This window comes from Bacillus rossius, chromosome 16 (genome assembly GCF_032445375.1).
Source record: "Bacillus rossius redtenbacheri isolate Brsri chromosome 16, Brsri_v3, whole genome shotgun sequence".
Taxonomy (NCBI): Eukaryota; Metazoa; Arthropoda; class Insecta; order Phasmatodea; family Bacillidae; genus Bacillus; species Bacillus rossius.
In genome coordinates, this window is record NC_086343.1 from 8,173,823 (window position 1) to 8,189,930 (window position 16,108).

The 16,108-nt window shown below is 41.2% G+C and overlaps 1 protein-coding gene across 6 annotated transcripts in view; it reads right to left on the reverse strand.

Annotated features, from left to right (window-relative positions):
* The window catches only part of LOC134540432 (uncharacterized), a 202,815-nt gene that overhangs the window by 45,123 nt on the left and 141,584 nt on the right, over window positions 1–16,108 (reverse strand). For 4 of the 6 annotated variants that reach the window (XM_063383181.1, XM_063383178.1, XM_063383179.1 and 1 more), the window contains one exon: window positions 2,598–3,005. The exons of the other annotated variants lie outside the window; for them this stretch is intronic. In XM_063383181.1, coding sequence (XP_063239251.1) covers window positions 2,598–3,005 — 408 coding nt within the window. The remainder of the gene's footprint in view (window positions 1–2,597; window positions 3,006–16,108) is intronic. 6 annotated transcript variants of the gene reach the window in all.

The following is a 16,108-nucleotide window of genomic DNA, read 5'->3' on the forward strand; positions in this document are numbered from 1 at the left end:
TAGTTATTTTTATTTGTGTGTAGTAAATGAAAAAAAAAAAACATTTTAAGTTTCTTGCAGATTTAGATTACAAAGCCATAGCACAAACAGGAGAAAAAAAAGACTAATATTACATGGCATGGTAGAGGAAGGGGAGGGGGGGGGGGAGGAGAGAAATGAAGAGCAAGTAAATGATAAAGAATATAAGCACTTGTTCGAAAAAAATTTTCTCTCATGAATTCCCACACAAGTTTGTAAAATTATCACACAAACCTGTATGATCACTGTCACATGCTAACTCCCACAATAAACTACAAAACAATAAAGGCCAAGAAAAAAATGAAGGGCACACAAATAAAAACTTTGAATGCAAAAAAAAATCATATCATAAATGAGAGAAATGGAAACAGAAATTAGCTACGAAACTAAAAAAAAATATTTTAAAGCATTAACATTTGACAGAGGACAAGATTCAAATAGATCAGTGGACAACAAAAAGAAAAGGAAAAAAAAAACTGACTGTGATTTCCTCCTCAATATACGACAGGCTATTGCGGAGGTAAAAAACACATGCAAACTTATCACATCTTAGGGGTTGTCTATTCATGCTATCTCCAAGATTTTTGATAACCCCCTTAAAAACACAAAGCAAAGCTTCTGTTACAATAATTATTTTTTTCTTAAATGAAGCTTACTTGTGAAGTGTGCAAAATAGAAAATATATTCTATGGTCAATGTTTTTCTTGTGTATCGTATCTATCGGGTGCTTTACGAGACCCATATCACATCACTTACGCACTTTGAGCAAGAACTGTAACCACTGTTATTTCATTCATCAAGTTGTGGATTGTATCTTTGTGGAGTTAATCTCCTTTGTTAACCTTTTATATGCACCCGATGAAATAAATCTTTCTCTGAATCAATTTTATACTTTGAAACTTTATAGGTTCTACAGTTATCCCTTCAAGAAAGGATTAATTATTGTTTGTTGATTGTATCTCCAGTATAGGATGAAGCTTTCTCTGCCTGGGATAACATCACTGCACGCTTCAATAAGAAAAATTAAATATAATACAAAATATATCTACTATTCACAGGAACAAGCTGATTTTCACATTGGAAAGCTAAAATCTTTACAGAGATAATTTCCAAATGATTTAAGTGGACATTCTTGAATTATTTTTATTTAATATGCGACTGTAAACTGAAGTGAGACGCTGAAAATCAAAATGCAAGTTAGCAAAAGGCCGCTGTAAATTAAACTTTCATGACTTCTAGCAACGTTGCTGTTTATTTAAAGGACTTTTTCATTACTTTCATGACCAGTACTTCAGTTACTTTATTTTTGGGTAAGTTTCGTGACTTTTATGATCTGTAGACATCCTGAATATATTAAATATATTTTACAACTGTCAAATGGACAGTGGTAGAAAAAAAAAAAGGAAAGACTATTGGGTGACTTATAAGTTCAACTTCCACAGTGTTTCAGAAGAGTAAGAAATTAGAATGAAAGAACTGCATATAACACCTCTAGCAACTTTGTTGGAGGATTATTCGGTGTACACTTACAACATAACAGGAAAACTACAAAATGTCACAGTCATTAAACTCGTTAGTATGTATTCAATAGTTCGATCAACTGAAACTTTCCAAGAGGCTTCACTCAGGAGCAATACTTAAAAAGAAAATGAAAGCAACAAATCTAGGTGACTACACAGATTCGGAAGCATTAAAACATATTATCTCCCAACCTGCCTTTCTCGGTCAAAGCATACTTCAAACTGCATAAAATAACACAGTGAACAACACAATCGACAATACCTACAGGCCACACACTACAATATTTATTCATACAAAGAAAAACTTGACACACACACATGCAAATGAGCACACAAATGCACGCATGCACAATGAAAACAAATGTGCTGGAGGTTCATACCGGACAGCTTCGATATTTTTGGCCCGAAAACCTGAGGTTGTTTACATCAGTTGATTTAGATGGCAGATGATGTGCCCGATATCAAAACTGTATTTCTTTGAAAATTACAGTGCCAACTAAATGAAAATAATAAAAAAAATTCACTTTCTGCTTGTAAAATCTTTCTTATTATTGTTATACAAATTTACAGTAAAAATTAGACTAGTGTTTCATGTATCCAGTGGCGCAGCCAGGATTTGGGTATGGGGGGTGTTAAGAAGCATGCCCCCCCCCCCCCTTCCGCCGTATTAAAGCGGTGTTTCCGGGGGTTTTAAGGTGTAAAATAGTGCTATTTTAGCAGTTTTCGATACTTGAATTTAAATATTGTAATGGTAAAAATTTTATTAATTTTAATATGAAATTTGTTTGAGTGATGAATAAGAAATTAATTAAAGAATTGATGCTAAGGCCGGGGTGGGGGGGGGGGGGGGGTTTGAACCCATAACCCCCCCCCCCTGGCTAAGCCCCTGCATGTATCCAAACAGAAGTTATAAATGTTAGCCACCAGGTGAGGAGATACATAATTAAACTATTTATTTATAAACCTCTTGTTAGTCTCGCCGCTGTCCGGGGCCGGTCTCCAGCACATCTGAGGCAAGTCATGCGGCAAGACGAGATGCACGGCGGTGGGGCCCCCGACCTTCTTGCTCTTGCCGGTGGCGGCGGGGTCCTTCTGGGGCGACAGCCCCTTCTCCGGGGGCTCATCCCCCGCGGCGGCGCTGGCGGGCGGCTCCGGGGCGCTGGCCCCCGCCACGGGGGGCGGGGTGGGGCAGGGCTCGAGCGCGGGGGCGGGGAGGGGGGCGGGGGCCGCAGGGAGCCGCTTGCTCGCCGCCAGCGGGGTCGAGGTCTTGGTGCTGCCGCTGTTGTTGTTGTTATTGTTGTTGTTGTTGTTGTTATTGACGTTGCTGCTGCTGTTGTGGCTGCTACTGCTACTGCTGCTGCTGCTACTGCTGCAGCTGTTGTTGTTGTTGTTGTTGTTGTTGCTGCTGTTGTTGTTGGTGGCGATGACGGAGGGCATGACAGTTCGAGACTTTGGCTTTCGCCAGCCCTGATCACCAGTTACGCCACACAAAATGGTACAACTTTATTCCCGCCTCTCCGACACCTCTATGGCAACTTACAAGTTACCATCTACTACATAATTTTCTATATAAAACTACACGAATCTATGAATACCCACACGCATCGTTATTACGAAAAACTCCTAACTTTAAAATTAATTATTTAATAGAAAACAATAAAACCTCCGTCTTTACGAGAACCAAATCTGATGATGCTCTCTACTTTAGTTATTAGCCGTTACGCATCAACAAAAACCAAAGTGTCCAAACTGTTCAGAAGCTTAGTTTCAGTTGCAAATGAAAATATATACATAAATATTTTTAAACGGTGTGAATATTTTCACTCATTGGAAATGATTTTACACACAAAATAATTTTAAAGTGAAAGGTATTTAATCTGGAATGCTATGGTTCGGAACATTCTGTATCTGACGCCGATCAAGACACTTGCGTTCAATTTTTTTTTTTGGGTGGGTCAGGTTGTTGCACTTGGCCATCACGTTGCACTGCTTCGTGGCTGGTGTTTTTCTTTTGTTCACAGAGTTTATCGCTACTGACAGTTTTCATGTCGGTACAGTGTTTCCTGTTTTCTAGCAGGTTTTTATTTTAAATTTTACAGGCATAGGCCCTATTTTTGAGTGTTTAATTTTGAAGAAGACCAATACTCATCTTAATTTTTTTCTTCTATGGTTTATTACAACTTGTTTTAAATACCACTGTACTTTACATTAATTTTTCTTTGGTATTCCCGTTCTGTAATCCGGCGAAATAGCTAATCAGCAAGACCATGGTCCATGACACGCCAGATTAAAGTCCTTTCACTGTCATTGTCCTTGAATCCACCAGGGTTCCAAAATGCTAACTCTAGACCATTTCTCTGATTTTTCCCTGTCCATCCAAACACTGATTTCCTGCATCAACCTATCTTGCAGGACAACATACATATCTGAAACTATTAATGCTTTGTTCACCACACCTAACATGTTAAAACGGCCATAAAATCTTTTCCCACAACTACATTGTTTGCACTGTCATTACGTCCATCAATGCTATACAAACAACACTGCCGGTCAGTAAAATAAAACCACAATATTTAATCAAATTTTGAAAAAATACATTACCTATTGTGGCTAGATGGATAACAATCAACATTTGATTGTGCTTCAAAACATGAAATAAATACACAGTTTATCCCTTTATTGTTCTCTTATGAAACAGAATGATTTTCAACTATATTTGAATTTGCAATTATTATACTGACCGGTTTTAAGACATTAAAGGATCATGCTGGTATTTAAAATTGATAATCCAGTTTTGTACCTAACATTTGGTCAATTTCCCTGTGTTTTCCAGGTTTTGAAGTTACCAATCTTAAATTCCCTGAGTTTTCCCTGTTTCCCAGACTTCCCCTGTCTGCAGGAATCCTGTGCTGTAGCACTATAATCTGCAGTTAGACATTTTTACTCTCTATGAGTATCCAAGTTTGTATTTTTTTGTTTGTTTTCAGGTCACATGAGAAATGTAAACCTACCAAGATGAACATAAGTGTATACAAAAGTGCGTGCATGAAAAAGCTGCAATCATCCCACCCCTATGTCTTTTAAAAACTTCACACGCACAATGGAACTTTTGTACAAAGAAACAAAAGAAGAAGAAAAAAATTAAGACAACTAAGGAAAAAAAATAAAGACCTTCCTCCTGATGGAGGGAAAAAAAAAAAAGAAAAAAAAAAGAATTTCCATCGAGAACTGTTACAAGTCCTGAGACGAAAGCTGAAATTCATTAAGTGCCCACAGTTATTTTCACTCAATAATTTGTGCACCATGTTTGGTAAACTTACATTTTTTTTTAAATTTAAGTATAGCATACTTACAAATAGATAACTGGAAATTTCGCGAATACGTTTGGCGTCAGGCTAAAATATAAATTGTTACAATTTTTAAAATGTTTTCATTAATCAAAATACAACAAATAAAAAGTAACTTAAGAAAACTTATATTAGTTTTTATACAGTTAAAGTTAAAAGAGCAATTAATATAAATACAAAATAAAGTATAACATTGTTCTAGAAATAATATCTGTAAGTATATAAAAAAAATGGCAAAAATCAATATTTAAAGGAAAAAGTACAAGTACATAATTGCTGCCAGGTAGGAGACAAAAGAACATTATAGTAGTCATGTTTGTCCATTATTTGGATCTTTATTATGAAGTTTTTAATGTGAATTTTTAAGTTACAAAAGTATATGAAACCTTAATTAAGTATGAAAAATATCTAGTCATCAGTTAAGTGGCGTAATACGGTGTAAATATGGTGACATAATTGACAAAAACACAACATACATTCAAGTAGCAGTAAAATGGCTGTTTATTTTTTTATTTTTTATTTTATTAGAATACTGTCAAAACAAGCACCTGTCAAAGGTTCATGTTATCCTGAACAGAGTGCATCTACTCCTTACCTAATGCATTGTTCCCTACGGCTCGATTGCTCTGGCGAACTGCACGGCACAAAGGGAAAAAACCGGGAAGTGGCGACGTAAAATGGGGGCAGTAAAAAATAGTGGAAGGGGCTTGTAGTACGTCGGGGTGAGGGTAGGGGAGGAGCAAAGGAGGGGGGGAGGAGAAGTGTCTGGCGCGCCACCTGTGTTTACATCGCAATGCTACGCACGAGGGCGCTTGTCAACCGATGCCTAGATCAGGCTACTGGCACACGATTTACGCTCACAAGAGATATGTCGGGAAATATAAATATTCACCGATCCATGATCAGTCCAGATCGTATCCGAAGTTCGCCGCGAGATGTCAACTCACCTGACCCAACCAAAACTTTCATTTTTGCGACGACCACCCAGACGTACGAAAAACTAACTTCGCCTAGGAAATAAATTATAAAAAAAAAAAGGAACTAATTAGACGTCGTAGCTCCTTGGCCCTGATTTAAGACCGGATCCCAGCCCTGTCTGTACCTTTCACCACTGTCGGAGCGCACCCTGTGACGTCACGACCGGCCGCCGCCAACGCTATAGATACTGTTGTTTTAAAGACTGTATGCAGCAAGACGGACGGCGTCATTAATTAAAGTGTAATTTATGTTGTTTTTTTTACAGCCATCCTGATACAGGCTGGCAGCATCTCACATTTAAATAAGTGGTATTTTTTTTTCCTAACCTAAGTTAAAACTATGTGTGTAAGGGAGGGGTCTAGGTAGGGAAGACTCTAAGTGCGTCTCAGGGCAAGCCCTATACGCTCTAAACATGCGGGTTTTTAACCATGCAGAGAAGGTCATGTGCATCATGTGCTAGGAGGGGATTGTTGACGCCATTTCCGCTGCATGGCTGAAACCCAGCATGATTAGACATAAAGGCTTCGGCCGGGGACGCAACACCTAGAGTCTTACCTAACCCAGACCCTTCCCAAACAAATACACTTAGTTTTAGTTAGGTTAGGAAAATTAAATTTCCTTTGCTAAGCAATTAGTCGTATAGAAGATTAATTTAGTTAAATTACAAATCTAACACTTTGGATTTTAATCTCCCACCCGAGTTGTTTCAGCTAGCAGTTACGGGCCTACCCGACAGGTAGCGTCAGGTGTAGCTCAAAACTTGGTTTCATTTTCCACTGAAAGAATTGCACTTCTGTATCTCCCTCCCTGTTCTATGGTCCAACATGTCCTACCGGCGACAGAAGACGCTGTCTAGCGGAACTCACCAACAGTTCAAATTCATAATCATCTAAATCGTTTTTAACTTTTTTGTTTCGTTACATCTGGGGCTCCGTGCGGATCACGCCCCCTTTTTTTAAGCCAGGGAGAGTGAAAGATAGTTGAAAGGGAGAGGGGGAAAGGGTAGAGGGAGAGAGGGGAAAACGGAGGATGGTGATGGGGAAACGGAGAATGAGGAGGGGGTGGTGGAGAATGAGGTGGGGGTGGTGGAGAATGAGGTGGGGGGAGGCTGTTGGAAGGGGATAAGGAGAAGAGGCAGGTGGAAGGGGAGAACGAAGGAGGAAAGGCTGGTGGGAGGGGAGAATGGATGAGGAGGGGAAGAGACCAGTGGAGGGGGTGAAGAAGAATGGAGGGGAGAAGGGTGGAGGGGGTGAAGAAGGGTGGAGGGGGTGAAGAAGGGTGGAGGGGATGAAGAAGAGTGGAGGGGATGAAGAAGGGTGGAGGGGGTGAAGAAGGGTGGAGGGGGTGAATAAGGATGGAGGGGGTGAATAAGGATGGATGGGGTGAATAAGGATGGAGGGGAGAAGGGTCGAGGGGGTGAAGAAGGGTGGAGGGTGAAGAAGCGTGGAGGGGGTGAAGAAGGGTGGAGGGGGGTTTGAGGGAGAGGGGTGGCGGTAAGGGGGTGTGAAGGGGGAGGGGTGCGAATGGGAAAGGTGGGGTGGGTGGGGGATCACGAACGCAGATTATTCTGGCATCGTATTCGGGGTCTGTAAATAGTAGGTTTTCTATCGCGTCCCTTTACCTTAAAGCGTAGCCAAAAGGATTGGGTTAGTGAAAACAGGGTTGTGAGGGGGGGGGGGAGAAGCTGAATATAATATCTCCCTCCACCTGAAATGCCACAGAATACAAATATGCCTACACTTGCAACTAATTTATTGTCATAGACTAGACCTAGATTCCAATTTTAAGTTAACTAAAATAAAACATGTTAACGAGTCTTACAGTACTTGCCAGAGATGTGTAACAACCAACCTCGGTAAACGAGCAAATTCACGTCTTCTAATATTGAAAAAACACTTGGGCAAATACACTATACGAAACTCGGACACCTAATCGAATGTAGAATTCCTTTAAATAATGCCGAGCGTTATATATACACACATACATGCACATGCACACACACATACATACATACATACATACATACATACATACATACATACATACATACATACATACACGCAAACTGTATTTTCAACTACATTTCTAGAAGCGAAGCAAATGTAGTTTTCGCACCTACCTCTAGAAATCGCTGCCGGGGCAGCTATGTCGACTATCGAATCTGATTAGCAGTCTTACATTTTAAAATATATACTGAAACGGCTCCGATAAAAGCGAGAAAAAAAATATATAAAAATAACTAACCCCGGTTTTGGACCTGATTTTTGACAAACATTATTTATTAAAATACTACCAATTTTGTTCCAATTCATTATACAGTTTATACTGTAAAATTTCCCTTTGGCTTTGTGTACTTTGGTTCTCGCAATCCACAATAGATGGCAACACCGTGATTACACATTTCCGTTACATGCGACTTCCGTTCCATTCACGAAATTATTCCCACCAAATGTCGTATACCGAGAACTAAGATGTTACACATCAGATAGTACACTTCACGAAATCTTTTTTTCGGAAACAAAATTATATATTGTAGGTTACGGCCCCTCTCCTCTTCTTGTTACCATACCTGACGAATTCTGCCGATCCGCAGTAGAAAAGTTGTATCGCTGAAGAGATGGCGGAAAGTGGCTGTAAAGGCGGAGTTCCCACTTGCGCCAAACGTAACCTGGGCTTTAGACGCATAGCGCACCGCGGTCGTGCAGCGTCGCAGTCGGCCGACCATGACGTCACAACTCCCACAACCACCCTCAAAAAAAAAAACTCGAAGACGCAAACACTTTGGAGGAAAAAAAAAAACACACGCGTTCAGGTTTATACAGCGATGTCCACTACGAAGTTTCTTTCGCAAACGCGAGCTACGACGTGGCAGAGACTACGAGGCGTAGCGCCTCGGAGGTCGCTGCAGGAACGAATGCCACGGATAAAACCCATCTGACCTCCCCCCCGCCCCCCCTTCCGCAAACCAAAAAACCGGAAGTTCAGTAATAGTTATCTGGTGACTGGTTTCCCGCGTCACGATACTCACAACTGCTACAAGTTCTGCTTGATAACGGAAACCTCTGGCTCAAGTGTTTCGCCGGAAACTACCTACACGCATCGTGGCTTATCGGGCATCTTGCTGTATCCGGCCCCTCTTCCAAGGTGTATGGCCGCTCTTGCTTAATATCTCAGCGTGAATACACGATTATATTGACGAGACGTCTAATAAATCGATGAACGCCGGCTGCACGCACGAAAAAGTGTCCCGTTACGCACATTGTTCCGTTACACTGTGTCCCGTTACGCTGTGTCCCGTTACGCTCATTGTACGCTTGCGCCGCATTTATCTCTCTTCCACTCGACTGTTTATAAAGTGAAGTGAAAAGTTAATGTGGTTTTCATTGCTTATTACAACAACAATTTCGGCAATAAAGGTTCATTATTCTTGCATTTTAAAAATCTGATTACTAGTATAATTTGAAGTATTTATTATTTTATTATTAAAATAAAAATGATTCAATTTTATTCATAAAGTATGCAATCATTTCATCAATGTTTTGTTATGACGTTATCACGTTAAACTATCGTCCGTAAACCGACTTTACCGACAACCAATTTTTTTTTATCATGATTCGAACGTAAACCACTGCTAGTTTTTTCTTCTTCATTCTTTTGTTCCTGAACCTCTGCGCACAGTTACGTGTGCCCGGGTAGACGTGGCCCTTGAAGACACGAGCAGGTACGCGATGATTCATTCGATAGCAAAGTAGACTCCAATCACGAGGCGAACTGGTGGCTGGCCCAACGGGGACGCAACACAACGCCGAACGTACAATAACACCGAAAACCATAACGCCGAATGCCAAAAATGTCATTGCAGGACTGCCACAAAGGTTAGGTTAGGTTAAGCTAGGTTAAGCTAGCCTAGGTTAGGTTAGGTACACAAATTCATTCAGTTTTTCATTTTGCTCCTGTGCCGCCCCCCCCCCCCCCCCCCCCGCAGCAACATTTTTAGGCGTTACTGTATTTCGGCGTTGTGGTACACAGCGGTTTTCTAGCTGTCGGCGTTGCGGTCAATTTGGCATTCGGCGTTGTTGTACGTTCGGCGTTGTGGTATTTCGGCGTTGTGGTAACGACCCTGGCCCAACGCTTCTGCGTGCGAGCCGCCCCGAAGACCCCGACGACAAGTGTGGACCCAATCACTTGCAAACTGCTCGAAGGATGAAACGCCTCTGACCCTACGCATCTGCCGAGAAGCACGCTAACACGACTCGCTACTGCGGTAAAGGCCAGTGGAGTTAATAGTCCGGAGCAGAGAGAAAACCCCCAAAATAATCGCGAGTCTACCACTACGAAAACTCCGATCGCATGAGCAGGGCCGGTGCAAGGTAAATTGGCGCCCTAGGCGAAAAACCTTAATGCCCCCCCCCCCCCACCCCCCGGCCGGACACCACAAAAAATTTTTTTCCTTGCCTCAAAATACATCACGCAAGCCTAAGATTTTGTCAACAATCAAATGTAAGAAGGCTTGTGTTTTTTTTTTTTACTTTTTTACTTATTACAAATCATAAACAGGTCACCGTGGAATTTAAATAATTACTTATATCAATATAAACATTCCAAACTGTTACAAAAATCCATTTTCATATAGTTTCAATAATCGTAAAACATATTATATCCGCTATTATGTGTCGTGCTGCGCCGCCCCCAGCTACTTGGCGCCCTAGGCGGTTGCCTAGTTCGCCTGTGTGGACGCGCCGGCCCTGGCATGAGGAGAATAGTTAGGTACATGGTGGGGGAACCGGCAGACGGGGAGACGGCAGGGGAGAGGTATAAATTACGCAGCATTCTTTCACACTAGCTTTTTTTTTTTTATCTGCGACCTCAACCAAAGAGAATATATGTTTCCTATACGTAATAATATAAGAAGCACGAAATTTCACTTCTGTCGCGCGTGTACTGCACGCACACATTTTTTTTTTTAAAATAAGTTAAAGGGGGAACTACTACCCCCCCCCCCCCCCGGGCATGACATAGTCACTGGAACCTGCAGCCGTTGCAGGATGCAGTTGGGATACGAAGAGCCTATGATGTACATTCTGTATTGCACAGACCCGAACAAGCCCGAATATCTACCTTCGGCCAACTTCGTCAGTTTTTTTTGTTTATTACTTAACAAAATTGTAGATGGATGGTTATGTTAGGTTAGTATAGATACATTAAAAATACTGTCAAATCATTTTAATGCCGACGTTGGCCGAAGGTAGATATTCGGGCTTGTTCGGGTCTGTGCAATATAGAATGTACATCATAGGCTTCCCGTTGGATACAAACTGACCTTGTGTACGTGCGGTGCCGTCCCACGCGCAGTTCTTGAAAACGCCACCAGAGGCGCGCGCGCGTCTCGACGTGCGCAGACAGGAAAGCCATTCGCACTCGCGTTGACGATAGCGTTATCGGAACACACCCTGAGGCCCATTTCACACGTATGCGGTTCCGTTCTGCTCCGTTCTTTTCGGTTCTTTTTCCGGTCGCTGCCGACAAGTGTGTGAAACGGTGCTTCGTTTTATATTCGGTACCAAACAGAAACAGCAGAGCATCGAATACTACCTCGGCACGAACAGGTTTCATCACTCATCAGTAGAGACCGGAAAAATTCGCGGGTTCGATGGCCTTCAGGATAGACTTCACATTCACCTGTGCACTTGGGCAAAATAACGCAAGATCATTGGCTGCCGACTTGTAAGTCGTCTCAGCTGGTTTGTCCGTGATTCGATCCTTCTTTGGTTGAGGGTTTATAACTGGTTGAGATTCGTCCAGATGAACAGTAAGCCAATAGCGAAATCATCTAAAAGGTATATGTGTTTGAATTCTAGCCTATTACCGAATGAATCTGTTAATTTTTCCGGTCTCTACTCGTCAGTAGAGACTTGCAAAATTCGCGGATTCATTTCGTGATATGCTACAATTAAAATAATTATACCTTAGCGCTGCTTCTGCCACTGGTTCACTGTTAATCTGGAGGACTGAGGGCCAATTAGAGACCCCTCGCTCAAAGAAGTGTCGAATCACAGACACTCGGTCGAGACGACTCACAAGTCAACAGCCAATGAACAGGTGGCATTTGCCCGAGTGTGTAGAGTGTAGTAGAGTCTATCCTGGAGGTCATTGAACCCGCGAATTTTGCAGGTCTCTACTCATCAGGTTTCTGTAAGGTACGAACACGTGTCCAGGGAACTGAGAGCAATCAACGCGCTTACACACCAGCTGTTCGGTTTCGGTTTTTACCTGAGAGCGAGTGGATCTATATTTGATGAAAGTTTCGCAGTTTTTTTCTAATACATCCTGAAGTATAAAAAAACGAAGCAGGAGTACTAGAATTCATCAGGAGCACCCTCATAAATTTACGGCAAGGATTTGGAGCATTCTACGCAATTTTGCCGAAGATTAGAGAGCATGAAGACAAAGTTTTTTAAGTAGTTAAAAACTTTGTCTTCATGCTCTCTGATCTTCGGCAAAATTGCGTAGAATGCTCCAAATCCTTGCCGTAAATTTATGAGGGTGCTCCTGATGAATTCTAGTATTCCTGCTTCGTTTTTTCTATTTTTTTTTCTATTGAGAAACATGGCAACAGCTTGCCTTCTCTCCACGATCACTGCCGAGAGAACGGAAGAGAACACAAAACTTAATATGATCCGAATAAGAACCGTGTTTGTGTGAAGGGGATTCACTCGTTTTCGGTTGCAACCGAAAACGAACCGAACCGAATGGAACCGCATACGTGTGAAACAGGCCTAACGGAGCGACTAAAGCGAGAGGTAAAAAAAAAAAAAAAGACGCGTAGCAAAAGAACTTCTTGTGTTCATGCCATGCGCTCTATCCCAGGGGTGGCCAACCTTTGAATGTTAATGGAAAATTTACAGCTAGGGAAATTTTCTGGAAAAAATATAACCCCATATTTGTAAATTTGACCGTCCCCCCCCCCCCCCCCCCCCATTAAAACAGATTTACATAATTTAATATAGTTTGATATATGTTACACAATAATTCAGTACCTGCAGATTGGTAGGTATTGTTTAAACAACCATTTTTTGTTCCTTTTAGTTGATAGAGGGTAGCATGGATCCTAACCAACCATAAAATGTTGAGCCATTAGTTGGTACAAAATAAAATTTCTGAAAAATACTTTCCCGAAAAACTAACATATATACTGATAAGAATATTTTAAAAAATCTAGCACGCTGGTTGATAACCTTGTATGTTTTGTTTAGCATCAACAACCCATGCAGCACGATCCACACTCACCCGCGCTCTGAAAGGTCATAACTGCCGCCACCTCTTCTCGGCATGAGCTCTGTACGTTCTGCTTCACGAACAGCACAGCCACACAAAAGGCTGAAAATATCCCGAAGCACTCCCACGGCCTCTAACTGCGTAATTTTATTCAAAACAGGCACGACTCATGAACATCGATTGTAACTACGCAACATTCACTTGGGTGGGAGAAAGAGAGAAAGAAAGAGAGAAAGAAAGAGAGAGAGAGAAAAAGGGAGAAAGGGAGAAAGGGAGAAAAGAGAGAGAGAGAAAGAGAAGAGAAAGGGAGAAAAGAGAGAGAAAGAGAAAACGGGAGAAAAAGAGAAGAAAGATAAAGGGAGAAAAAGAGAATGAGAGAGAAAGAGAAAGGGAGAATAAGAGAGAAAGAAAGAAAAAGAGAGGTCTAGTTTCGAGATTTTTTTTTTTAAAATTGCAAGCCTATCGCTAAAAGAATTCATCGGGAACCTTGTTTAAGTTATGCGATACGAGCAGATCACGTTTATCCCAGGTTTATAAACTACGCAAAAAGTTCAATTACGATGCTTTCAAATACTCGTTTGTAAACTACGCAACACGCAAAAATGCAACGTGTTTCTGTTTATGTTTCTGGCTTCCCATATTTCAAGTGAAATGTTCCGAAAACTTTTTAAAGATGCAGAAGTTATGTATATAGAAAGCCACGACGTTTATATTATAAACAAGACGTTTTCACATGTTAAAAAAACTTTCGCACAATGGAATAAAATAAAATGATTGACTATTTCGTAAGTTTTCATGATCACCATGTGTTCTCAAATGAAGCCTCCCGAGGGAGAAATTTTTCTTCTGTTTCACAACTTCAATTTGTGTGGTTGGTAACGTCTAGAACTTCCGTGTTTTACGGGAAGCCTTCATTTCACAGACGAGAGAGCCACACCCGAATTTTCCCGAAGTTCATGCTAGCTTTTTTTTTCCGTACTATCTCATTGTATAAACCGGTGTGGCATTAAATTTTGCGGTCGATTAGGATAGGTTAGCTACATTATAAATAATTTAAAACATTGTGGATGGTTGGTTATATTAGGTAAGTATTGCTACACTAAAAAATACTGTAAAATCATTTTATGGTTGCTTAGCAAATAACTTTTTAATGTGTAGCAATCCAGGACTAGGAAACCGTTTACATGATTTCACAGTATCTTTAATGTAGCTATCCTAACCAAATCAACCGTCCACAATGTTTTAAAGTACTATTTATAATGTAGCTAACCTAACCTTTTACAATGAACAAAAAAAAAACCGAATATGCACGATCTGGCGTTTGGCTCTCTCGTGTGTGAAAAGAAGGCTTCCCGTGTTTTACGGCCCGTCTACAATTGCAATATCTTAAACTGTGTCCGACGAACACTGATCGCTGAATAGCCCACGTGACCCTCTGACGTCACGGGTGGAGTGGGGGATTGTCCGAATGCATTAGTCAAGAACTTTTATGTCCTTTGGTAGCATCTTTGAATATATATACTGTATAGAAGTTGCGAGTGGATAGGATTTACTCTACGTTTTTCAGAAGCGTATGAGGAGCAGCTTGGGAACTTCACCGCTGCAGTGCGCTGCCGTAACTACCTGTATCGTCTTAGTTGTTATTTACACGTTAGAGCGCAGCGCTGTCGCCCGCTGTCATTCCCTGCACCCCCCACCTATCATTCACTGCAGCTCAAGGTCGTACAACGGAAGGGGGAAGGGGTGTTAGAAGAGTTCGACACTTGTCCGCTAGGGACCACCACAAGTCGATGCTCTAGAGATGGTGGCGATTGCGGCGGTGAATTAACCAACTGCCTCAAAACCGTATTGGAAATTTTAACCTGGGCTGGCGACTTCTATACAGTATATATATTCAAAGGTAGCATAGAATAACAACACTCGTGATATCTAGAGTTTCCAGTTCCCGTTTCAATGAGGTAAACAGGAAATAACGGACGGTGTGGCTGGTAGCAAAGAAGACATACAAAATACTGAACAGTGCTGTCCGTTTGCGAACCGGCGCTTATCAAAGGCGTGACACACGAATACAGTTATCAGTATTTACTTTCGTCTTACAGGATAAATAAATATGTACTAGATGTACGGAAACTGCATAAATCAAACTTAAGACCGAAGCTCATCTTTCACCTGTTCCAACTGACAAATTAACAGTACATTTTGACTGATAAAAAAATATTAATCAAGAACTCAATAACACTCGGATAGTTCGGAACGCAACTAGGGCCCTGATTTCAGGCAGCTGGCGTTCCGGGCAGATAACCTTTAGCTTCCCTCCTTCCTTTTCCAGTTCCCACCAAACGCCATAAAATTTTATAAATTCAAGCTGATTTATGTTCTAAGGTTTTTCAAAGACAAAAGTAGTTTGTATTTTTTTTATTTTGAAATTCAAATTATTACCGTACGTAAAGAAAAAATATTTTTCCCACCCTTCAAAAATTTTTTTTACCGATATTTTTCCCATCTAAAATTCTCCCACTCGTCAAATGTCCGGTTGGCCCGTATGTAAAGAAGGGCCAGAACGCAATACAAGCTAAGCTACGATGCGACAAACCGCCTGTGTGACGTCCATCTTTGGCCGGCGGCGGTCGTGCGGACACAAGTCCAGGGTTGCAAACAGTTGGAAAAAAAAATTCCATCCAGGAACTTGCCAGAATCAACTGGAATTCATTTCTGCTATACATATACAAAAAAAAATATATTTAAGGCCGAAATTCAAGTGGTCAGGGAGATAACCGTTCCTTAGTCACTTACGTGTGGAACTGAGGCGATCATCGGAGAAGAGAGTGTAAAGTGTAATTCGTGGAGAATGTAGGTGCTATTCATCTTGGAGGAGCCAGGAAATGATTAAAAATTGGTTGTCTGTAAAGTCGGTTTACGGACGATAGTTTAACGTGACGTCATAACAAAACATTGATGAAATGATTGATC